The sequence below is a fragment of the Pinus tabuliformis genome, chromosome 4_1 (assembly GCF_031772625.1).
Source record: "Pinus tabuliformis cultivar Carrire ecotype Pingquan chromosome 4_1, CPIR1, whole genome shotgun sequence".
Taxonomy (NCBI): Eukaryota; Viridiplantae; Streptophyta; class Pinopsida; order Pinales; family Pinaceae; genus Pinus; species Pinus tabuliformis.
The window spans coordinates 737350892-737376831 of record NC_142303.1 but is presented as its reverse complement, the minus strand read 5'-3'; the positions used below and the strand labels follow the sequence as shown (position 1 = coordinate 737376831).

The following is a 25940-nucleotide window of genomic DNA, read 5'->3' as shown; positions in this document are numbered from 1 at the left end:
AGAAAAGGAGGAAGAGGGAGGCAAGGAAGGCTCGACCGAAGAAAAAGTCGGGGGAGGGGATGATATGATGCAGTGTGCAGTTGATACATGAGCTTTTGTAGTAACCAAAGTCGATGAAGTATCAAGTGAACAGGGAGATAGGGTTAGAGAGGTACCCGAGACCTGAGCAGCCCCTGCTGCTGCCCGAGCCCTGGTCATCGGCGGGGAGGACGATCCGAAACCCGTCTTTCCTGATGTCGGCGGAGTAGCTTGAGTAGAGACCTGAGAGACAGGAGAGGGCCCCTGAGGCTGTCGAGTTTTAACAGGGGAGGCACCTCTGGATGGAATTGGCGATATCTTAGGTGATTCCTCCAACTTTTTATTGTGCGGACAATCCTTGAACAGGTGCCCAACCTGATGGCATCGGTTGCAGCGGAACGGGACGCCTTCGTAATCCAGGATCTGAATTCTGCTATATTTTCCCCAATGCAGAGTGATCTTTTCTTCCAGCCCTTCTCGAGTGTCCAGGTGCACTAGCACACGAGCAAGTGTACGCTTCTTTGATTCCACAAACGTGCGGTCATGGTCCAGGTATGTGCCAAGCGCATTGCCAATCTTTATGAGTACATCCTCGTTCCAGTATTGTAGCGGTAAACCTGGCAATCGAACCCACAGGGGTCCCGCCCCAATCTGTTCACGCTCAGGGTCAAAAAGGGGACTCCACCTCTTGAGCAGGACTGGTGCCATTTCGATGTGCCAGTACTTTGCCAAAACCAGGTCCGTATATACTTCTTTTGCGAAATGAAGAGAGAACCATCCACGGGGGAGAACACGGACATCCGGCAATTCTTTTAGCAGACCACCCCAGATCTCTTTTACCCATAGCGTCAGTCTGTTTGCTGAGTATGCTCGCCCTCGCACATGTCCTACCAGAACGGTACGAGCCATAACCGCTACTTCCCCAATGGCTGATGAATCTCCAAACCTAATGTTTATATCTTTTGACGTTACCTTGATGCACCTGGATTTCCGCTTCTTGGTGCGAGGAGCCGAGGGATGATCTACAAAGGGGTTTTGTGTCCCCTCAGGAGAAGAGGATTTTGTGGCTTTTACTTGAACCGCCGGGGTTTCGAAACAGCCGGATGGCCGAAACCCAGACACAGGGGGAGCTGGTGATCCGGAAACGGGGGCTGCCACCGAAGGAGTTGGGAGAACAGTGGATAGGGGCGGGTGCGGATCAAAGGTAAGCTGGTGAGGCGTGTAGGTAGATAGGATATGGAGGGTACCAGGGGATAGGGGAGGTGCTTCCAGACCCGGCGAGAAATCAGAAAACCGTACAGAGGTCGATGAATCCGGTATAAATTCGGGCAGAGAGACCACGGGCGAGGTGTCCTGCGGAATGGAGTCCGAAACCCCCGGGAATCGTGAAACTGACACTGAGAAGTTAGGGTTATCGAAAATGACCTGGTCTTCGAGCGGATCTGCGGAGTAGTCGACGAGGTCGGTCTCCATGTGACCTTCCATCTTTGCTAGCGGGAAACGGAAACGGACAACAGCGATGTGGACGGCTGAGAAAAAGACGCGGGCACAAACAGTGTGTAACGGCGAGAAAGAACGGTGAGTCAGAATAAACCACATGCGCCTGCGGCATCCACAGATGCCCTAACCCTTGTTAACCGAGACCGGCGCGCTCCATCCTCCCTTCGTCCTCAGGTTTTGCTCTAGATTGTGTTATTATATGAAAGAAAAATACTATTAAAGAAATTTATTTATTAAAATATTTTAATTAGATTTTAACTACGTAGATTTGGATATTTATTTTTATCTATGAAACATTTTTGAAATAAATAAATAAATTTATGAAGTTAGTTTATTTGTAATAAATTTAGATGATATTTTTAAAATATTTGAATAATTGAATAATTTGTTTGTTATTTTTAGTTTATTGAAGTGTATTAAGCAAATGGAATTTTTGGAGTATATATCTTATTTCTTGTAGATGATATGTCTACACATATAGGTGGTTTACTTCATCATGCATTGGTTACAACACCAATATGTCACGTCAAAAGTTTGCAAGTGTTATGCTTATACCATTCACTAATGTTAACATCTCAACTTAGAACACTCGTAAAGGTACTATGAATGTTGGCACAACAACTCCCTTGGGATATTTTAGAGACACAGTCTTTATTTTAAGGTTGATTGGTTCATCAAACCATCTAAAAGTGGTCTAAGTTGGAGATTTGGGCATGCTTAAGGTGATCTAATTTGAATATGTCTTCTTGATCTTATGTGAGTTAGTTATGCTTTCAATTACATATAGATGATTCTATGGATCAATTGAATTTCATATGTTGTTCCACATTATTGCACTATGTTCACATGTGCTTGAATGTTGTAATGTCCTTGGAGGCCACCTCTCCTTAGAATTCATTGATATTCACCTCTGTGGTTATTGAGTTCTCCAACATGGTATCAAAGGTATTCATTTAGTGTCCATCCCATTTTTTAAAAGTCACTTTTGGAACTTGGTGCTAATATATGCTCTTGACAAATCAAATCTTATTTTGTTTTGACTTGTAGATTGGATTAGGGTTTTTCATAATGATTAATGAGTTGTAAGCAAGAACCTTTGGTTTTGGATGGCCATAACTATGGCATGTGGGCACATGATATGAAAACATTGTTGAAGAGAAAGGTGCTTTGCCATTTTTTAAAAATTATGGTTCCAAATCGTAAGAATAATTAACAAAAGTTCATAGTTGATAGGGAGAAGTGCAAGGTTGTAATAGTTACTCGATCCAAAGATTGAAGTTGTCCAAATCCAATTGCAAAAAGAAATAAACGAAAGTTAAACATATTTGAGAGTGCAAGAAATATATTAAAATTCATAGCATTTGGGGTTGAGTGATTAACAACTTTTATTGTTTCTAGCCAATAATGGAAAGAACAATAGTTATTTCCAAAGGCTCATGTACCTCTAAACTTGCTCAAAAAAGTGCTTTGCCTTCTACCTCTAAATATTCCTCTATCACAAAATTAAGAAAAATGAGTCACTTTCAACGAATGCAAAGCAAGGAAAGGCTAAGAAAGATTTGTGTGAATAATTCCTTAGTTTTTAGAATACGTTAACATTGAGGGATTTAGCTTTAGAATTGAAATTTATCAATACTATATAGGTTGGATATTAATTAATAAATTTTAGAAATGTTTATATTCGTGGATTTATAAGCCTTGTGGAGCTTGTTTTTTTAGGACGATTGCAATGTCATTTGACAAGTTGTGTTGAAGGATCGACAAAATTCACACTTCAAATGTTCTTGCCTTGTGAGATCACATAATTCATCTTCTAGCAATGCAAAGATGAAGTGTCAACCATATAATTAAACCCATTATGAGAGGGAAAACCTAATAGCATTGAGGAAGAACCCCGAGAAATTTCAACCAAGACCAACTCGATAACCTAATAGGACCTTCACTACCTAGGGTTAAGGTAGCTAGATTATCTATATCATTTTGTTCAATGGTTTTGCGGGTTATTAAGGGTAATGCATGGGAAAAAGTTAAGAGATTATTGGTGTATTCTATATGATGTTTTGATCAATTAATGGGGAATTTGTGTCACAAGGGTACTAATGAATACATAACTTTATAAATTTGAGAGGAAATTGAAGAATTGAAAATGATGAGTTGCAAATCCATGTTTTAATATCCTTTTGAAGATATGATCTTCATGTTGCTAGTGTTGTGTATTTCGTTCCTTGATCTTTTGATGTTTTTTCTTTGTGTTTTTTGGGTTATTGAAAATATTACCTCTACTTTCAAAGTTTATAGTAGAATGTTAAAAGGGATACCATCATATATTGGTTTGGAAGATTTCAACATTGTTAAGCTTACTTCTCCCCCTATATTCACATTGACAAAACAATCATGTAACCTTTCTAAACCATTATTTTCACAAAAACCCTATTCTTTATGCTTGAGTGATGTGAATCATATTGCTTGGCGGTGGCACTTAAAATTACACACTGTAAACTTTGTGAGAGACCAATTTACATTACCCAAGAAGTGAATCATGAAGTAGAGTAAATCCTTATACATATTCTTGGATATGAGAATAATCATGATTCAACTAGATAAACGAACAACCTAAAAAAGGGGCAACTTTCACAATAATAGGAAAAAAATTTAAAATGCCTAATATATCTTCGAGGCCAAATATGACATGCATTCAAAAGAGGCGTTAACCATAGGCAGTCACTTCATTTTGTTGCTTCTTAGAATTCACAAATATTTCTATACAAAAAGCAATCTCCAAAATCTTAATCTCAACTTTGGCCCACCAATTGTTATCAATTGTAGATATGTGGATAGAAGGAACACCTTCGTCTATCAAACTTCCATGAAGTTGAGGCCAAATGTTGAGATTCATGAAAACCTCCATTATATACTAAAATAAGACTTCAAACCTTCATACGAACAATAGTGGTAGGTTTTTTCCTTTGTCAAAGTTATCTACAATTTCACATTTTCTTGTCTAGTTTCACATATGATATTGTTGCACCCTTCTATAATTTTGTCACTAGAATTTTCACTATTTCTCAATGGAAAAGTCTTTGGTGCTTGATTTGTACCTCTTGTAAATCAACTTGGAAATATTGTAGAATGAAAGACCAAACTTCTCTCCCACCTCATAGTGGCATACAATTGGGAAATTTTCTCAATGAAACACCAATCATGGGTGCTAAAGCCTCCTGCTACCAAAACCCCTCTATCAGCACCTGAAACCCAATACAATCTAATTTTTATGTTAAATGGTTGGGTGTAAATTATGAATGGTTGCAAATTGTGTACTTTGCTATTTCATTTGTTTAGTTTCATTTTGCTTTAAGTAATGTGTGTATGTGTGTGTTACTCTACATAATATATATCCTAAATGAGATCTAATATGGAAAGGATAAGATATGTGTCTCTATAAACATGTGGTCATTATTTTAGATCTCTATAATTGTACTATGATATAATTACCATTTTTTTTGTGAGATGCACATCCTAGGAAATCCATTGCGCACTTTACCTCATTATGAGGATGTTACATAAGGTAAACTAAGGTTTGCAATTTTTGGCAACCTACCTCGATGATGGCATTTAGTGAAGCCCATGATATCTATAGAGATAGAACCTAGACACTTGATCTTGCAATATCCTATATGTAATTCACAACACTCAACCACTCAAGCTAACTCAAAAGGCTAACTTATACATTACTTATTGTTCCCCCATAAAAAAAAAAAAAGAAAAAAAAATTGTAACACTTTATTTATGAAAATAAACAAAATAAAATTTTGTAAAAACACAAGGGTGTGCATTTGAACAAAAACTACTCGGAACCAAGTAGTGGCTACAAAGAGGGCCAAAAAACCCTAGATGACCAAACCAAAAAACCCAATAAAAAATTGAGATACATCTCAAAGTTTTCTGAAAAAATCAGAAAATATTACAAAAATAAATTGGGCAAAAACCCAAGAACACACAACTAAATGACCACAAATCTAGCCCAAATCTCATAGGCGTGCATGAGCACAAGACGACAACAAGAAACTGGAACCAACGAAGTCATGAGCAACACCAACACAAAAAACATTTGCAGACCCTAGCCAAAGGAAACCCGCATCAACAAGCGACGATGGTAATAGATCAAAACCATTAGAAGAAAGAGCAGTGATGACAGTAAATCCCAACGAGCAAAGCACAAAGACCTAAGCGAAAAACCCCAACACCCAAGCATGCAACAATCGCTAATAAGAGCACTAGCAGGGGGAGGCAACGACGCCATCAAAGAAACCCACCATAAACCCCCAAAATGATCCACGCAGACACACCAAAGGAGCTAGATCGACAGACAATAAAGGTGAAAACCTTGGCTACACGAACATGCCAGAAAAAGAAGGTGGCACAAACCAAAGGGCAGAGGCGACTAAGGTTCCCAACCGTCAAGCCCTCTACTCCTTCCATTACTCCATGCTACAATAATTGGCGCATCCAACTTATATATTACTTTATATGTAACTAGATAAATATAACTATTTTTATATATTATATTTTGTCGTGTATACAATTATATTGTAAATGAAATTTGTTTGGGTAAATGAATAATAAAAGTTCTTTAATTAAAAAAAATACAACCATATTTGTAACATAACATAATGATATTAATTGTCTTCAACAAAAGTAAAGTAATATGTGACCTGAGAGTTTGATTTCATAACTAATTATATTATACAAACATTTATAATACACGTTGGAATAGAAATGCTAAATACATATAAATAATTCAAGATAAATTGCCCAAAAGATTTAACTTTGTGGTGATTGTATATAGTATAAGCAATAGTTTTACTAATATATCGTATAGTACTTGTCCAATACTTATTATTACGTTATTTATTAGGAAAAAGTTTCAAATTAAAAAAAATTAATCTTATTTTTTTTCTTTAAACCTATCGCATTCAACTTAAAAATTATTAGAAAGATCCACTCAAAAGCCCGGGTATATGGACAAAACATCATTCAATAGGGGAACCACAGAATGTAGGTACTTTCTTGGATGAAGCTAACCCAAGAGTGGGTACTCTTCCATCCAGGACACCCAACATATACCTGTTTCGGTTATTCACGCCCCTAAAAATTAACCATTGGTGAACTGCCGAGCATGCTCCATCATCACCATTAACTTTTGAAGGGTAGGGAGTGTTCCATTTATATTCGTAGGCACGCCATTATTAATCAGCGACCATATTATAAATTTCCCGATCTTAGGGTCGTGTCGTGATAGATAATTCGAATTTCCACTTCGTGTCTTGTAATGGATCGATTTCATTCGGAGGTGTAACTGTGCATGGCGCTTTATGTCTCCACTTCTTCACCGTCAACCGCAATACAAATTTTCTATTGAAATTCTCAGAAAATTTCTTCTCAGCAATCTCATGTCATGAAACCCTAAACTCTTATAATTTTACTTCATTATTTTCGTATACAAAAGAAGTTACAATTACTGGATATCATATCAACAATTCGACAGGTATTGATGTTTTACTTTCACTCATAATACAAAGAAGTCACAATTACTGGATATCATATCAACAATTCGACAGGTATTGATGTTTTACTTTCACTCATCTGGGTGTTTTATGTTTTTGCTGGTCAACGAACATTTTTGTGTGTTTTATTTGGTCGCATCCGGGTTTGATTTGTATCTTTGTTTGATGAACATTGATGGAATACAGAGCATTTATGCCAGCTGGATGGTAGGAGAAAATAGAGAGACTGATTGTAATAGCAGAGGTGGGATTCCTACCAGTACAAATATCATTTGCATGGCCGATGATACCGATTCTTCTGTATCCAGGGTATCTACCCTTTGTCCTTTATCTGGCGTTTTTTTATTAATTTTATAATTTTTAAATATTCCATTTCTGTGTTGTCTTTTCTGCCAGGACCAACCCTTAGATTCGATGTATTTTGCATTTTTCTTTGCTTTTGCAGCAAATTTTCATCTCGATTGGTATGTTTTTCGAGTGCTTTTGATTTTATTACGACCATTCCTTTTTTCTTATTTTGATATAGTGCTTCCTTTAAACTCGCCATTACAATTGGTCGGAATACCCTGTGCACCACAAGCAGCCCGTTTACACTGGTGAGACTACCTCAAAGGATGAATCAGTAATAACAACCATTTTCTTTCAGCTGTGCTGCAGTGAAAGAGGGGTGCTCTTCTCTCAAACTCACCCAGGACTTGCACCTGACCCCAACTGCTTAGTCGTGCATCAAGGACAATTGAACCTTGATGGTGGCCTGACACACCACTCTCCTGACCTTTTAACCACCACCTCTTAGGAAAGGATTGCTAACATTCTGGGGTTCAAATGGCAATAGGATGCACTTTTGCTCCAAAAGAATAGCAAGAGTCCTGTTTCTCAATTATGCCATTCTTGATGCGGTACTCAATAGTAGCAATCATCATTTTTAGTATAATAGAGTGATTTACTGGCTTGACAACAATTAGCACTGAATTTGATTCCTGTATCAATCTTAGTTTATGGCCCATCTAAAATGATCATGGATCTGCAGGATGCTTCTGTTTTGGAAAACCAGATAACAAGGTTGGAGGATGAAACAGGTAATTCAAACACTCTTAACACAGAGATTGCAGAAGAAAATGGCATCTCGGTAGTGACAAAATTCCTCATCAAGGATCAAGAGGAGGAACCCTGTTCGATACAATCGAGCATTGAGACAGAAAACGCAGAAGTAATAAGGAAAGATGGTTTGTTGGTTGTAACTGATAACTGTAATGATCAAGCCCAGGCAATTTCATCAGAAGAGTTTGAAATGGATTTTGTTGATAAAAAGAGTGATGATATTTGTAGAAAATGTAATGCAAATGACAGAGATTTTCAAGCATACATCAGAGTTCAAGAGGGCCCACCTGATGGAGGAGGGGTAGGTGATGTGAGTATGGAGAATCTCGTAGTAGATATTGCTACTGACTTCACAAATCATGCTTCTCACCAGGTAATATTCATCCCGCTATCTTAATTTACTGTCATTGCTTGCAGACAAATAAAATGTTTGAGATCTGGCAGAAAATTAGTACATTTTGCTTTTTGGAGTCTATTTACCAGATTGCCATATTGCTGAGTTATTTTGACTGCTAGGTTCTTATTTGTTTCATTTATGCAATGCAGAATAACACAGGCCACTCGGATAAAGTCATTACTAACAAAGACCTTACTGTTGAAACAGTCAGTCAGAGTAGTGGTGACATAGCTCTAAATACATCAGTCAAATCCGGCAATGAATTCGCTTATGAATGGTTAAATGAGGATTCTCTCGTTGACACACAAAACACAGAGGACCATACACACAGGAAATATAGAAATGATTTATCAATGAAGGAACCTGTTGGAGTCATGGTAAGTGAAGGTGCTGGTAGTAAAGAAACTTCCAATAGCTTGGCCAGCATAAATGATAAGTTTGAAATGAAGAGAACTCTCACTGTTAATACAGATTTAGTTTCCTCTGATAATGGGTTTATCAACACATCTCCTGAAGATTCTTCTCGGTACTCTGTTGAGTGTGACAACGGGATTAAATTATTTGTTGACCTGAAAAATAGATCGCTCATTGAATTCAGGAAGGCTGAGAATTATGAATTCTGCTCACCTGAACAAAAACAGGAGTGCAATTCTTATGGAGAGCCTCTGCAGCTACAACACATGAAGGGCCTTAGCACCTCTGAAGACATTTACAATCGAGCAGAGAAGAAAATGTTGTCAAATAAGGCAGTTTCATTAAATCCACATGATAGTTTTGGAGATAGCCATTTGAGCACTCATAGTTTAGGTTGTGCTGCTTCTACCTCTCCCAAGAATATGTCAAAAAAGATTGAATCATCAAGAGAGCTTAGACGTGCATCTTCAATAATAATACCTCCTCATGGTGCAAATAGGTGCTTACGACCCCGTATGTCTCATGGCTCAAGAATGTTGTCGTCTACCCTCTTTCCTCATGGAGCAAGTAGGTTTTTATCACCATATTCAACAGGTGGCAATTGCAGACAAGGGGCTTGTAAAGAGCAACAGGTAACTGAACATTGTCTAAACCATTGTTTTCTGCATGTATTAGAATGAATTCTTCTTTTAAGCAATACTATCATTTTGTATAAAGATTAAATCATGTCACCAGCTTCTTGGCATTATGTCATCAAACATACAAAATATGATTATTGCTATATTTTAGGAATGTTAAAGTTGTCATCGTTCTTCCATTTCTATAATGAGGATGGTTGTCTTCGAGTAAACTTATCTAAAAGTATGCTGAAGCTATGATTGCAATAAATGACAGATTGACACAACAATGGAAGAAACTGTCCTGAAAGATACTTGTGTTGAAGCCAGAGCTTTGACAGGTCTTCCTATTAATATCCTTGGGGTGCCAGATGTTAATTTAGATCATGAGCTGTTCAATACATCTGATATGAAGAACTTAAAAAATGAACCAAAACAGCCTTGGGATTTGCCATCTGAAATGGAGAAGGTATGTTAGTTTAATTTCTGGTGTTGATGTTGGAGCCATACTTTTATTTTCTTATTGTATTGTCCTTTATTTATAATTAAGCTGAACTCATAGATGACATCCATTAATGTATAAATTGTTTGTACATAGGGCTGTGTGGTTGCTTTCGTTGTTTTGTATGTTTATTCTTTTGTATTTTCTCCAATTTCTGTCTTTGGTCCTAGAAAGCCTTTCACTCAACCAAGCTCTAGATGAATGACTGTTCTGGTAGTGAAACAGGAGGGATTCCAACTTAGAGAAGCCACATGTCAAACCTAATCCTCAAGCAATACTAAACCACAAAAGCTAATGTTGCAATATGTGACCAAATTAAGCAACAAACAATCCCCCAAAACAGTGGAAGGTCACATCAATGACAATGCCATTTTTGCATGGAAGAAGTTTCAAGGAGCTACCAATGATTAAAGAACAGATTTTGGGTGTTGCCAATAAGGGAGTCAAGACATTAAGAACAAGCATTTTGTGAAAATCCAAAATGTTTAAACTTTAAGATAGGGTTATTGAAGGGTGATTTGCAACTAGAAAGTCATTTTATTTCGTTAACCTAGTCCAACACGAAGGAGTCAAATTAGGGTTGGAGATTCTAGTGTGTGTGCAACAAGGATTTTTGGTTCTAGATAAATTAAAAAGATGCTTTTTGGGGGCTCTAATAGAAATTTGCAATATGCAATTTTTTTCTTTGAAATGGCTTTCCTTTTTATACTAATTTGTTTTCTTGTTACAAGAATATGGTCATGAAGCCTTTTGTTGTAGGGCCTTTATCTATGCTTATCATGTGAAAGCAGGATTAGGTCATTGTCACTAGGGAAAAGGGTGTTCAATACTAGATTTTAGATGGAGTTGAGAGAAACTTGGGTGAGGATCGAGTCATTTGTCATGGATGGTGGATGGATATCCACCATTAGCTAATAATCAACATTTTCTCATCTTGATCCAGGTGGATATTGGTGGCCACCTGCCAAGTCCACCTGGACCCCCACCATTGTTTCTCTCAGCATTTTCAGTTTCCTTAATTGTAGCACAACTTATTATTTTTAGCAGTTTTTCGGGTCCTGAACTTCCGGAGCCGTTTTGAGGCCCTAAACGACGTTTTTTTTGGGAATCTGGGGCAACATGGGTCCATGGACCAATGTTGCCTCCCAAAGTGGCAGTGCTCGGATAGATCTTTCTAACGAGCTATTGTACGCGTCAAACGGAGATCGTATGCCAAAGTTACGACCCCGGGAAGTTGGTGTACCAATTTACCCAAACGGGGCCCACAGTTTGGCGTTTCATCTTCTAGGGTTAGGTTTTGGAATGTTAAGGGTTTTCCATTGTTTCTCAACAATAAATAGGCCTTCGAGCCTCATTGTAACACAGTTCAGAGGCATGTAGCCACCACATCTCTCCTCAGAGATAAGCTACCATCGCCCTAGCTAGTTTATTTCCATTATTGTCTGTAAGCATATTTCGGTATTTTACATTAACGAAATGAAGTATTATTTCCGTTGCATATTTGTGTTTATGGTTATCTATGTAATTTGTTGCGTTCCTGTTTAAGTCCGGATCAGTGGTATCAGAGCGGTCTGCTTTTTCTCTGTTTTTCTTTGCATGTCCCCAACAAGGTCGGGATATAAGGAGTTAGGGCTTGAACTGGTCGAACCTTTGCAAGACTGGCCTCGCAAATCCCGACGGCCTCTCATGGCGGATGAGAAGAAAGACGAGGGGGCAGGAGATCCCATCAAAATCTTGCTCGAAGAAGCCCTCGAGCGACAACAGAACGCGATGATGGACAGCTTTGCCCAGATCCTTCAGCGGCTACCTAGAAGCGACACATCGGCTTCCAGCAGCTACTTTGGAAACGCCACGCCCTTTAAGGTATAAGTTAATTTTGAAATCCCCATATTCGAGGGTCAGAAGACGCAAATGCCGTAGATAAATGGTTAAATTTGCTAGAGGGTTATTTTTCTGTTCATGAATTTTCGAGTCGAGAAAAGATTGTTTTTGCTCTTCTCAAAGCAGCCCCCCACGTTAAGCACTGGTGGGTAACCTACTGCGAGCAGAAGGATGAAAGTACTGGCTCACTTTTTTCAGCCGCACCCACCTGGAATTCTTTCCGGGATGCCATCAAGGAGCAGTACTACCCTGTCGGAAGCTATGAGGATGAATACATAAAGTGGACCACGCTGCGGCAGGGAAGGGACCAAGATGTGCCAGAGTTCACCAATCTTTTCCATACCCTTCGCACAAAGTTGGGTATCAAGGATTCAGAGCAACATTTGATACTCAAATACCGTGGCTGCCTGCACAAGTACATCCAGGAAGAAATACAATTCCTGAACATCTCCTCGCTCGGCGCAGCATACCGATATGCTGTCAAGGTTGAGCAGAAGTTTAAACAAAAGAAGCGAGACTTTGGATCTGCGAATCCAAAGCAGGGGAAAGGTGCCCCTAAACCACAGAACAAAGGACAAAGCCAAGGCGGGACAGCCCAAGACAACCCGCCGAAGCTGCAAGCAAAGAACAGCGTCGCGAAGCCGAAAAAGGACACGGGAAAATGGTGTGAGTTCCATAAGAGCTCCACTCACAACACAAGTGAGTGTCGGGCCAAGCAGTCACTGGTGGCTGAGCTAAAGGTTTCAGAATCAGATGCATGTTCCGACTCTGAGTCAGAACCCGATAAGGGGAATGACAAAGGGAAGCAGATCATTGATGCAGATCCCAACGCCACTGTTGCTACCGCCAAGGTCCAGAAAAATAAACCCGAAGATCCAGAGGAGGAGCGTCTCTTCCACTCCCAGATGTGGGTAAAGGGCTCCCCGATACAGTTCATTGTTGATAGCGGGAGTCAAAAGAACCTCATTTTGGCAGAGGTCGTGAAGTGGTTGGGCTTACCGACCACAACACATCCACAACCATACACCATTGGGTGGCTTCACCAAGGACGAGATCTTCGCGTGAGCCAGCAGTGTTGCCTTCCATACAACATCAAGCGCTTCACAGATGAGGTATTGTGTGACATTGCTCCCCTTGAAGTTTGTGATGTATTATTAGGACATCCATACTTGTGGAAGCGACATGCTGTGTATGAATCAAGGCCCTGTGCTGTTATTATTACATTGGGAAATAAGTTGTACAGGATACCAGAGGTAGCACCACCTACTGCCATCTCTTTGATTACTGCAAAACAATGCAGTAAGATCATTTCCAAAACCAGGAAATTTGTTTTCCTGATGATATGCCCTCAAGGAAAGAAGAAGACGGTGGCCGCGGCCTCCAGACGGGGTCCCTTTGCGCGACAACTACAGATGGACAAGGTTGTGGAGGAGTACGAGGACATCTTCACCTCCCCTGCAGGGGTTCCTCTACACTGTCAGGTCAAGCACTCCATCGATCTGACCCCAGGTGCGCCGCTGCCCAATGGACCAATTTATCGGCGCTCCATTCTTGAGAACAATGAAATCAAGAGGCAGATTTAGGAGCTCCTGCAGAAAGGTCACATCCGTCCGAGTTCATCGCCTTGTGGGAGCCCGATCGTGTTGGTACAGAAGAAGGATGGGACGTGGAGACTCTGTATTGACTATCGGGCGCTGAACAAGATCACTATCTGTAATAGGTACCCGATCCCGTGGATTGATGACCTCCTGGACCAACTAAAGGGGGCGAAATATTTCAGCAAGATCGATCTGAAGTCAGGATATCACCAGGTACCAATTGAACCCTCTGATGTGTGGAAGACTGCCTTCAAATCCAAGGAGGGCCTTTTCGAATGGTTGGTTATGCCTTTCGGATTGACGAATGCTCCTGCAACCTTCATGAGGCTAATGGATGACATCTTGCGGCCATTCACCAACTCCTTTGTAGTAGTATACTTGGATGACATTCTGATCTTCAGCCAGAGTTGGGAAGAGCACCTCCACCACATCCGACAGGTTCTCCAAACATTGCGGCAACACAAGCTATGTGCTAATTTGGAGAAATGCACTTTTGGCATGACCCAGGTTCAGTATCTGGGATACATCATTGATGAACAGGGGGTGCATGTCGATCCAGCCAAGATCCAAGTCATTCGGGATTGGCCATCTCCAACCACTCTAACAGAGCTCCGCAGCTTTCTAGGTCTTGCCAACTTCTATCGCAGGTTTGTGTTGGGGTTTTCTCATATTACTTGGCCCTTGAGTCAAGTCACCAAGGGAGGGGTGAAAGCAAAATTCTTTTGGTTTGAATCTCAACAGAAGGCATTCATAGAGTTGAAGGATTGCCTCTGCACGGCACCAGTGCTCGCGTTACCAGATTTACAACAACCATTTGAGGTCGAGACAGATGCCTCTGACTATGCTATTAGGGCAGTCCTTACTCAACATGGACATCCAGTGGCATATCACAGTGAAACACTTTCAGACACAGTCCGGAAGTACCCCACTTATGATAAAGAGATGTATTCCATTGTACAGGCCTGCCGACAATGGAAGCATTACATTTTGGGGAAGGAAACGGTCATCCACACAGACCACCGACCCCTGCAGTTCATACAGACCCAAGGGAAATTGCAGAATGATCGCCATCAGAAGTGGTCTACATACCTGCAACAGTTCCACTTGAATATCAAGTATAAGAAGGGCAGCACCAATAATGTTGCAGATTGCCTCAGTCGACCACCGATCATGGCGTTAACCACTGTGCTCAACTCTTGTGGGCACGAGACTTCTGATTGGCCACTTCTCTATAAAAGCGACCCAGAATTCGGCCACACATACCAGACACTCTTGGAGGGTCGACATGTTCCAGATTTTCACCTCCAGGATGCCCTGTTATGCCACCTGGGTCACCTTTGTGTTCCTTCGCATTCACTAAAAAAAAAAAGTGACCTTATCCACATACCTAATCGGATTGAAATATTTGTATTTCAATGGATCTGGGAATTACATGAACTGGTCTATAATTCCGTTGGTTGATAATAGACTCTGATCAATAATACATGTGACATTCTTAATCAAATTATAAATATCCTGATCCTTATTTATGATCCATCCGGAAAAAAGGTATGGTCTCGACCCATCAGTCCTCTCTGATCGAATCCAAACTGAATCTCAAGCGAGCGTGCCAAGATGATTTGGGAAGCACACTAACAGTCGGGCTGCTGGGCATTTCGGGGTCGAGAAAACAGTGGCAGTACTGCAAAAGTATTTCTATTGGCCGAATCTTCGACAGGAGGTTGGGAGGTACATCAGATCATGTACTGCCTGTGCCATTGCCAAACCGACCATCAAGAAGCATGGCCTCTATACCCCGTTGCCTACCCCTAGTCGACCTTGGGAATCCATCTCCATGGATTACATTTCAGGCCTTCCTTCCACTAAGCATGGAAATGACTGTGTTTTTGTGGTCGTCGACAGGTTCTCAAAGATGGCCATTATGGCGGCTTGCAAGAAGAATATCACAGCAGAAGCCACTGCTAAACTCTTCTTTGAACGAGTGTGGGTGCACTTTGGGATCCCACAGTCTATCATCTCAGATCGGGACAGTCGGTTCCTCAGCACATTTTGGTCCAGTCTCTGGTCAATGCTGGACACCAAACTCACGAAGTCCACGACCTTCCATCCTCAAACTGATGGCCAGACAGAGGTTGTCAATAGGATGATTGTGCACATTCTGCGCATGTATAACTCAAAGCATCCACGCACATGGGATGAGAGCCTCCCCTATGTTCAGCACAGCTACAACCAAGCTCTTCACAGCTCCATTGGCCATAGCCCTTTTCAGGTGGGTTTGGGATTCCAGCCACTATGCCCCATTGATGTGGCCATGCCACTTGCAGCTACTCACATAAATTCAGCTCATGTCTAGTCCGAAACAGATAAGGCCACCAGCTTCATTAAGCGCATCCAACATATTCGCCAGCAGGTCCATGAAATTCTGGAGAAATCAAATGCCAAGTACAAGCAGCGACATGATCAACATCGGGTGCAACACAAGTTTCAGGTGGGCGACAAAGTCTTGTTGCATTTGCAAAAGGAATGCCTTACTGGAGCCTATCGGAAACCGAGACCACTCCGATATGGTCCTTACACCATTACTAAGGCTATGGGAGACAATGCATTTGAGCTCAACATTCCCCCATTCCTTGGCCTGCACCCAATGTTCAATGTGGACCGCCTTCGACCATACTTTCCACCATTGCTAGACACATCCGACATTGCAGAACAACTCACACCCACAGAATTAAATCCAGATTGCATGGAACAAGCTACAACTGATCGGATCATGGATACACAGATCAAGAACACTCGCCAACAGAATATCCAACTGTATCGAGTTGTCAAAGTAGGCCAACTCCTTCACCAGGGCAAGTGGCTCACGAGGGAACAAGTTCAACAAAAGTTTCCTCATCTCATGGAGGAACTCAACGCAATGGGGACCATTGCTTCCTAAGGGGGGAGGAACGATCCAGGTGGATATTGGTGGCCACCTGCGAAGTCCACCTGGACCCCCACCATTGTTTCTCTCAGCATTTTCAGTTTCCTTAATTGTAGCACAACTTATTATTTTTAGCAGTTTTTCGGGTCCTGAACTTCCGGAGCCGTTTTGAGGCCCTAAACGACGTTTTTTTGGGAATTTGGGGCAACATGGGTCCATGGACCCATGTTGCCTCCCAAAGTGGCAGTGCTCGGATAGATCTTTCTAACGAGCTATTGTACGCATCAAACGGAGATCGTATGCCAAAGTTATGACCCCGGGAAGTTGGTGTACCAATTTACCCAAACGGGGCCCACAGTTTGGCGTTTCATCTTCTAGGGTTAGGTTTTGGAATGTTAAGGGTTTTCCATTGTTTCTCAACAATAAATAGGCCTTCGAGCCTCATTGTAACACAGTTCAGAGGCATGTAGCCACCACATCTCTCCTCAGAGATAAGCTACCATCTCCCTAGCTAGTTTATTTCCATTACTGTCTGTAAGCATATTTCAGTATTTTACATTAATGAAATGAAGTATTATTTCCGCTGCATATCTGTGTTTATGGTTATCTCTGTAATTTGTTGTGTTCCTGTTTAAGTCCGAATCACATCTTCAATGGGTCCCTTCTTCCTCCAAGTAATTAGTTGTATAAAAATTGGAGGGAGGGGATTCTCTATGGTTCGATGTAGGAGGTGAAATATTCCACTTCGTATAAGCAATCACGTATACAAATCACGCATGTTGTCTAAAGATAGGGTATTGGTTTCGAGTAGGTACGACAAATTTTTTGGACCCCATGATATGTGAACATGTTAATTAATGTTGGAAGGATCAACTAAATCTATGTGAAAATGTTTATGTGCAAGCACCATACCTTCCTAATTATTTATAAGTCTTATGTGATGAAGGTCATAGTGTCTATAAAATAGGATATGTTATTTTTTATGCTTTCTATGTAGTTATTATCCCAAATTGGGGCTGTTGAGGAAAATGAGAATGAGGATGTGAATTTGAGTGCTTAATGATGACTGAAAAGTAGACTACAAGTATATGGTTGCATTTATTTACCTGGATAGTGGATGTCATTCTCTATATAGATACATAATCCTTAGACTCAAAAGGGATTATGAGACAAGTGGCAACATGTCAGGATGGGACAATATGTCATTTATTAGGTGGATACCACTTTGGTGTTTTGTGATAAGGAATGTAGAAACACCATACACCATAGGTGGAACAAGATAAGCACACCTCTCTACACGGTAGCCTATGCATTAAATACCAATGACATGTAAAGAGGGGTTGGAGAGTGCCTTCAATTGATGATTAGGGGTTGAACTCTTTTTGTAAAGATGATTTCCCAATGAGGCATTCATTCACTAGTGAGGTCAATGGCATATGGACCCATACACTAGGGTTCCATTCACATTATGGTGTGCCCTGCCCAAATGGCATTTTGAAAAAGGACGAGGTTGGTTGCAAGCCCTAGGTGTTTTTTTGTAGAATAGATACTCATCAGACTTGGAACCTAAGATGAAGGAAGTTTGTGTTATCTTGTGCAAGTTGCAAATTCCATAAAGAAATATATATTATTATATTGCTAAGATAAAGGTAGGGTGCTTCAATAATAGTTTTTCCTCTTTTGTAGAACTCAATTAAAGTACAATAAATGGACAATAGTTTAAGATTGTGAAATATGCATATAGATGTAGTTCTAGGGCTTTGATAATTTATGTTTGCTTATTGTCCTAGATTGGTTGTTTGATGCAGGGCTTTCAAACTTCCATTTCATACATCTTACCATCAACAATCATAATAGAGGAGCTAACCATGGTTCACATTAATAAAATGAACTTTACAATTACTTTCCTTACAACCAACGACTCCAACCCATCTAACCTCCCCATTATTTCTTGTTAGAAATAAACTACATGTAGTTGTTGGTGACATTTTCAAAATTATTAACAGATCTAGCACACTTGAGTGTTCTAATTAAAATGCAACCTCTTATTTATATTAATAACTGAAAACAAGATACATGCTCATACAAGACAAACTGAAGCCCCTACCAATAGCATGTACTGTTGCTCAATAATAACTAATCTAAGACATTGAAGCCCACTTGCGAATCCTGAATGGATCCACCACACAATGTCATCACAGGCTTTTCATCCTAGGATCAAAGTGGAACTGGCCACGCCATGTTCTCAACAAACACACAACAAGATAGACAAACTCAGGATGATCTCAATGTCTAGCTCCTATCCCCTTTTATAGGCTTGATGGACTCTCTAGAAACCTTATTTTATTATTTTCCCCCGAAAAACAAAGGAGAATACTGTGGGCAAATACCATGGGTAGATTCTGTCCATTTTGACCATATCCAGAAAACGGAATATTACAAATCCTCTCGCCCAAAGATTGCTTGGCCTCAAGCAATCCACTGTTATCCACAACATAAGCATCTGTACATTGATACCAGGATCCCTTACAACCCAGTGTGTTATTCCATGCCTCCATTGTAAATGATCCTGAATGGATCCTTCAATACTTGGATCCAAAAACAATTCTCCAGCCAATCCTTCCCTCGATAAATTTACCTGGATTCCAAACAATCCTCTGGCCAACCCCGCCCCCAATGGATTCTCCTGGATCCTAATGCCACCTAAGTCTTGGGACCTATGGGTTATGATTCCATCTCAACCCTCCATCACTGCCCGTGCTTAAGGGCCCAAGCTGCAATATGCCCTTGGCTAAGAGTATCCCATCAATAGAGTTCCAACTCATAATCTCTCACCTATCCATCTTGTGAAGGATATAATGCAGGAATGCCTGCACATGGAATAATTCTTGATATTGCCTGATGCTCAACTTATGTTGCTCCACTCAATCACCCAACATGATCCATTTGTAGAACTCTGCTCTGCTATCCTCAATGTATAAAGGCGGGTTGGTAGTGTTGCAAGCCCTATCTATGTACTCTTGTAGAGGGCTGCTCTGGAACTCCCAACTGTACTCCTCTTGCTGCCTTGTGAGGGACTTGAGTCGTTCCTCAATGCTAGACAGCTTGGTCATTGACTCAGCACATACTCCTTTGAGCTATTCAATTTTCCTATTCTCCTGTAAGATAGTGTCTCGTACTTCCCAGACTCTCTGCTTCAACATCATTAGATTTGTCTCGAAATGCATGATCTTTTCCCGAAAGTCCTATATTGGCAATTCTGGTGCTCTGTTGAATGTCTCTGTACTTGTCTGCACTAGATGCCCAATGACCACAGCTTCAACTTGATCCTTTGACCGACTCTCTAGGAATGGTTCATTTTGCACATTATGTCTATCATGCAGCTCCTCATGGTCATGCTCATCATGCTGGTTCACTATCGCTGACTCCTCACTCAAATTTCCCTGGCCTCCTCCATCTATGAAGACAATATGTTCATCCTCTCCAATTGTCGAGCATAGATGCATTGATGGACTTTTATCTATACTTGATTGTTCATATTCTTTATGGACATCCCCCTGGAGACCTGTGGACTTAGTTGTATAGGAATCTACCTAATTAATACCGTTAGGTAGAATTTCCTCATGCACTTCCAAATGCTTGTCATCCTGCAAGTCTCCTTGAATAATAACACGTTGTTGCTCACCATCCTAAAGATAAATAGACCCAACTACAAAAGACTCCCCATGATCTGAAGGAATCTCCTCTTGTTCTGTCTTTGTTGCCTCCTTCCTCTCACCTGGACATGAATGGTTAAGGGCCCAAGTCCCCTTGCGGATAAAGCATAGTCCTCTCCTCAGTTCATTCTTGTTGCAGGTTTTGTTCATTCTTTCTCCATCAATCCTTCTCAACTCCGTTCTAGTCAGCACCCTTCTAAGCAATTTTATGTTTTGGATGACCAACTTCTCAACTAGATCACAAGCAGTTGGTGATACAATTAGTTCCTTTCTCCAAATGGTCAACAATTTGGATCTTAGTATCTTGCAGATGTTGACATCTCCTTCTAAAAACAAGGACATAATCTTTTGCATGCTTGTTTTGACACAATCTAGATGAGCTGATGTAATGTTGGTGTAAATTTTTTGGAACCCCTGAAAGATTAAGTCCTCACATCCTAGATTCAGCATGAATGAGCCAACGCTGAACTCTGCCATGAGTTTTAATATATTGCGCCACTTCTGGAAACTAGGAAGGATGATGTTGTTCAACCCTTGCAGGGCTTCCACTATCAACTACAATATCTCCCTCATGAGATCATTATTGTAAGGCAGTAGTGGTGATGTTAAAGTTATGATCCTGCTGAGACAAGAAGCAACTGTAAGTCTGACCTCTTCACAAGGATGCTCCCAAAGTTTGGGTTGTATTAATGCAAGCATGGATGGCTTGAGAGCCCAACTGAGTTTCTTCCATTCTAGCTGCCCCACCTTGGACAGACATGTGTCTAATTCCTCCAACTTATGAAGGTCTATGTCTGACTTTGTTTGTTGCAATTCAGATCCAAGTGTGAAGAGCTTAGCCCCTCTTCCCTATCCTTCCTTCACTTCCCATGGGCGCTTCTGCTGCAGAATGGCATAGACTCTTTTTGAGAAAGGCTTGTTGCTTTGACCATTATTTTGGTCTAAGGTGGTATTGCTATGTAAAGGACCATATATTTTCACTAGTTCATCAAAATGTTTTTGGGTATTTTCCAAGGTTTCTTCAAGAATATGCAACAATATTGATATCCCTTAAGCAAAATACAATCACACTTGAAATTTCCTAAGGCACAATGATTCCCTAACACACCATAATTTCCTTCTTTTCTCTTTCTTGTATTCACCAATATCATTACACATCACCGAGTTGGTATGTCATGAGTTATATATAGATATATATTATTTGTTTTCCAATATAACCCTGTACAATTTGATGTGTGCAAGGTTGAGTCACGTTTTGGGATTTTTCAACCAATCCTATAAAACCTTTTGCTTTGTGCCAAAGCGCAATAGATGTGGCTCATATGGACTCAACTCTACACGATTAGAGGCTCAGCTTTGGGGACAAGTTTACCTATTGCATGAGAGTTACGACCTTATTCCTCAGATATGTGAAAGCACACACTTGGGACTTGGTATTGTAAGTGGCATGTAGCTTCAGTTTTGCACTTCCATCGAACCTCCACAATGCATTCTCCCCAACACAGCCCACGTAGCTAGAGTAACCTGCTTCAGAAGCTGTAAGATCCCAAGGAAAAACTCAGCTTCTCAGAGATTTAATCTGCGATGAGGGATTGATTTTGGCCTTTGAAATTATTCCAATTGTTTGACGACCCACGATCTCTGGTGCACTTGTGCGTGGTTGCTGCCTACATAAAATGGAGACTGACACTAGCCTCCTGGCCTTAATAGCCAACAATTAGTGGTCTCGTGCTCCTGCAAAATCGACCTTCGATATGGAGCCTCTAAGAAATGTCACGTCCTTTCGTGCAAATACAACTTCACCCGAACTTCACTCCTTGATTGACTGCAAAACTTAGATGTGGCTCGATAGTGGTCCTTTTAAAAAAAAAAATCAATTGCCTTTATGTTGCTGCCGTATAACAATTTTCTCCTCTAATGTGGGATTCGCTCCATTGGCATAAATATGCTATGGCACAAAGAGCATGAATGTTTTGACCTTGGATAAGTGGTGTTGTAGATTTAGGTCAACGCCCGTCAAATTAAAACTATGGCTTCGTCCAAGGTCTTCACCCACATCCGGTTCAACTGCCCTTGTAGGATAATCATAGTCGCTTGTTTTGATCAAAGAAATTGATCTAATTACTAGATGCATAACGAACATACATCGCCCCTCCTTCGTTTGCGTGAGCGGTAGGCCCTCGATCTTTAATATATACGCGTCACCCCTCTAACATTGGTATAATGCTTCTCGGTCCTATGTGACAGTTTCTAGCGTAGTGTATGGCCTTCCACGATTCCCCCCCTCGCTTCGTTGATGCTAGCGCGTGTAGACCTGGGTCTTTGGCCCTGCGATCAAACGGTGGATGGATTTACAACACTCGTTATAATGACCTCCTTGTGCCCATAGATCAGTGGATTCGACTGCAGTATGTTGGTGCTTGTTTCTCTTAAACAATGATTCTCAGCTCTTAAAACAGGGACAATCAACAGTTCTTTGCAGACCCTTCACACGTCTGTATACACGAAGGCAGGAGATTTCATGAGAAAGACTGTTTGGTAGGTATGGTTCCACGAGTCGAGGTTTGGTGGATGTGTATGAGATTGGCTTGTATGATAGGCACACCGTGGCCTGACCTATTGGCATTGTGCCCCTCGCAGTAGGTGATGATGAATTCTCAGACCAATTTCTGCACAATGGATGGATGAGCACATATTGAAGTTGATCTATAATAAACCCTCAGGCTGGCAAGATGCACAATAATGATACCACTATAAGATCCCAAACGTCAAAATTATTAACAGATCTGGCACACTTGAGTGTTCTACTCAAAATGCTTACAATCAAAAACAACAAACACCAAAGGGATCTGAAAATGCAGCCTCCTATTTACATTAATCACTGAAAACAAGATACATGCTCATGCAAGACACACTGAAGCCCTTCTAATGAAAATGCTCGCAATCAAAAACAACAAACACCAAAGGGATCTAAAAATGCAGCCTCTTATTTATATTAATAACTGAAAACAAGATACATGCTCATACAAGACACACTGAAGCCCGTACAAATAGCATGTACTGTTGCTCAACAATAACTAGTCTAAGACACTGAAGCCCACTTGCGAATCTTGAATGGATCCACCACACAATGTCACCACGGGGAGTTTGTCCCGCGATCAAAGTGGAACTGGCCACGCCAAGTTCTCAACAAACACACAATAAGATAGACAAACTCAGGATGATCTCAATGTCTAGCTCCTATCCCCTTTTATAGGCTTGATGGACTCTCTAGAAACCTTATTTTATTCTTTTCCCCCAAAAAACGAAGGAGAATACTGTGGGCAGATACCATGGGTGAATACCATGGTAAATACCATGGGTAGATTATGTCCATTTTGACCATATCTTGAAAATGGAATTACATAATTGTTGGATCCTTGCCTTTTGTTGCCCCTTGTTTGCTTCCTCGGATTTTGCACAATTGGATGAATGTCCTTCTCCACCCAATTTGTAAAATCTCACTATCTCACTCTCTTGTATTCACTTGATGTGTCTTTTTCCTTAGCCCAACTTTCCTTTTTTAAGTTTGAGTTATTGACTAAATCCACAAGACTAATCTCCAAAGTGTCTGAGAGTTGAGATTAGGTCTCAACTTCACTTGAGATCGGCAGTTGAGATTCATCTAATTCATTAACGCATACAACCTTTGCATTTCATTAGATTAACTCACTTTTTTCTTATAAAAACAATTATTTTAATTACTTCTTTAAAGTAATTTGCTAAGGTTAAAGGTCCTTGGATGACTTTCACATATCTAGACACTTAGACCTGTTTGGATGTACCTGTTTGATGCTATCATCATCAACACAATGTTCATGACCTATGCTCTCATTGTGGGTATATACCATCAATCTCATAGATTATACAACTTCAACCAGTAGATATCAACCCTCTTGGGTATGTCTTCTTTGTTGATCTTCAACAACTTCATGAGCCTTTTTCACATTAGTGCTTCAAAATGTAAGGCTTTGACTCCCCATCATTGGAACTTTGATTTTCTTGGTGTGCCCTTTACTTGCTACCAAACAACGATTGTAGATCTCCATGTCTTGAATTGCAAGGTCTAACCAACTTATTATGAGAAGCCTTCATACACTATTGTGTAATTTGCATATTCCAATCCACAAGTTGTCATGGTTCATCCAAACTTTGTTTTAGAGTGGGTATATGCCATCAAGCTCATAGATTGTACACCTTCAACTGGGAGATATTAATCTTCTCGAGTATGTCTTCTTTGTTGATCTTTGTCAGCTCCTTAGAGGCTTTTTCATGTCATCACTTCAAAATGTATGGTTCATGTTACCGCTCAAACTAGCAGGGGTCTTAGGAGGGGGTCCTATAGGGCAACTACTAGGTCAAGGAAAACAATGAAGTGATAGCCCACTGTCACCTCATCTAAGGCTCCCTCTTCTTTATGGACTTTCACTGATGGGAGGAGACCCGGTATAATGAGGATCACGAAAATGAATGGATCAATAATTGGGTGAAATGTGATCCTAGAAGCCTATTCACAAGAGAGTCTCAAATATATGGCTAGCTTGCTTGGAAAGCAAGATGAAAGGCTCTCTAGGAAGGGCTTAGGAGAATCCCAAGGGCTAGGGTTTGAGTATATGACTTATCAAAGAGATTCCTAGACTTAAGATCCTTTTGGAAACTTGGTCTTTGTGGAATTATCTTCAAAAGGTCATGGGACCAAGTGGACTCAAAATTAGGTCAGGGGATGAAATTTATCAACTAACGGTGTGCTTGACCTAATTGAGTGGGGGAGAAAGGGATTAAAGGAGAATTTTTCTTTGAATTTGATGCAATAATCCCATTGAGGTCACTAGCCAAGGGAAACCTAGGGAAAAAAATAGTCCTCGAGCTAGGGCTTGCAATATCTCAAGATCCCATGTCAGATTTGCTTCAAATTTGGAGGGCTTCTAGAGCAAACTCCAATAGTTGTGGACCAAAATTCGAAATATTTGGATGGCTAGATTGTGAGATAAGTGATGCCCTAGGTGACCTATGTAGGTTAGGCCTAGAAAGAAAGAGAGAAGGTGAAAAGAGATGCTTTAAGGTGATTACCTATGGAGGACCAATGCCTAATCCTTTGGGAGAGATGGAGTCATGGAAGATCAAGAGTTTGGATTTATTTCCACTTGTCAAGGAGGCCTAAAAATCAACTTCGTTGGGCATTAGGGCTTAATGGAATGAGCTTCAAGGTATTTATACTTCGTTCGACAATATTTGGTGACTTATCAAGACAAAATGTCTCTAGGAACATTGACTCATTCAAACATGGCCCATACATGATATATCACTATTTAGAGATTCAATTTCCACAATTTCGTTCTAAGAAAAGCAGCAAATTAACCCTAGAATAATGAAAATCCCAATATCATGAATGCAACAACATAAAGAATCAAAATAGCATTAACATGGTACTTACATGTAAGAAGAATATATCCAATCACCAAGATATGCCAATCATAGAAGCTCCAAGACAAAGAAGATTAACCAAACATCGAAATTCATCCATTCATCCCAAAAATCTCATCCTCAAGAGATAGCAAAAATTTCACAAGTAGATATCATCCAATCCCAGTGATGATGCTAAAATGAATTCACATCACTTGTATTTATACACTTCTAATGAGTTCAATTTAGCTAATTAGGCCTACATTA

General features: G+C 40.5%; 1 protein-coding gene across 2 annotated transcripts in view; it reads left to right on the top strand.

Moving 5' to 3' along the window:
* Nucleotides 1-6591: 6591 nt before the first annotated feature.
* Nucleotides 6592-25940, top strand: part of LOC149178260 (uncharacterized) — a 40979-nt gene continuing 21630 nt past the window's right edge. Inside the window, exons 1-6 of one of the 2 annotated variants that reach the window (XM_089420297.1) lie at nt 6592-6970; nt 7064-7136; nt 7269-7391; nt 8113-8556; nt 8730-9626; nt 9889-10080. In XM_089420297.1, the coding sequence (XP_089276423.1) occupies nt 7287-7391; nt 8113-8556; nt 8730-9626; nt 9889-10080 (1638 nt within the window). In that variant the 5' untranslated portion in view covers nt 6592-6970; nt 7064-7136; nt 7269-7286. Of the gene's footprint in view, nt 7137-7268; nt 7392-8112; nt 8557-8729; nt 9627-9888; nt 10081-25940 lie in introns of both variants that reach the window. The other variant, XM_089420299.1, reaches the window with a different exon arrangement.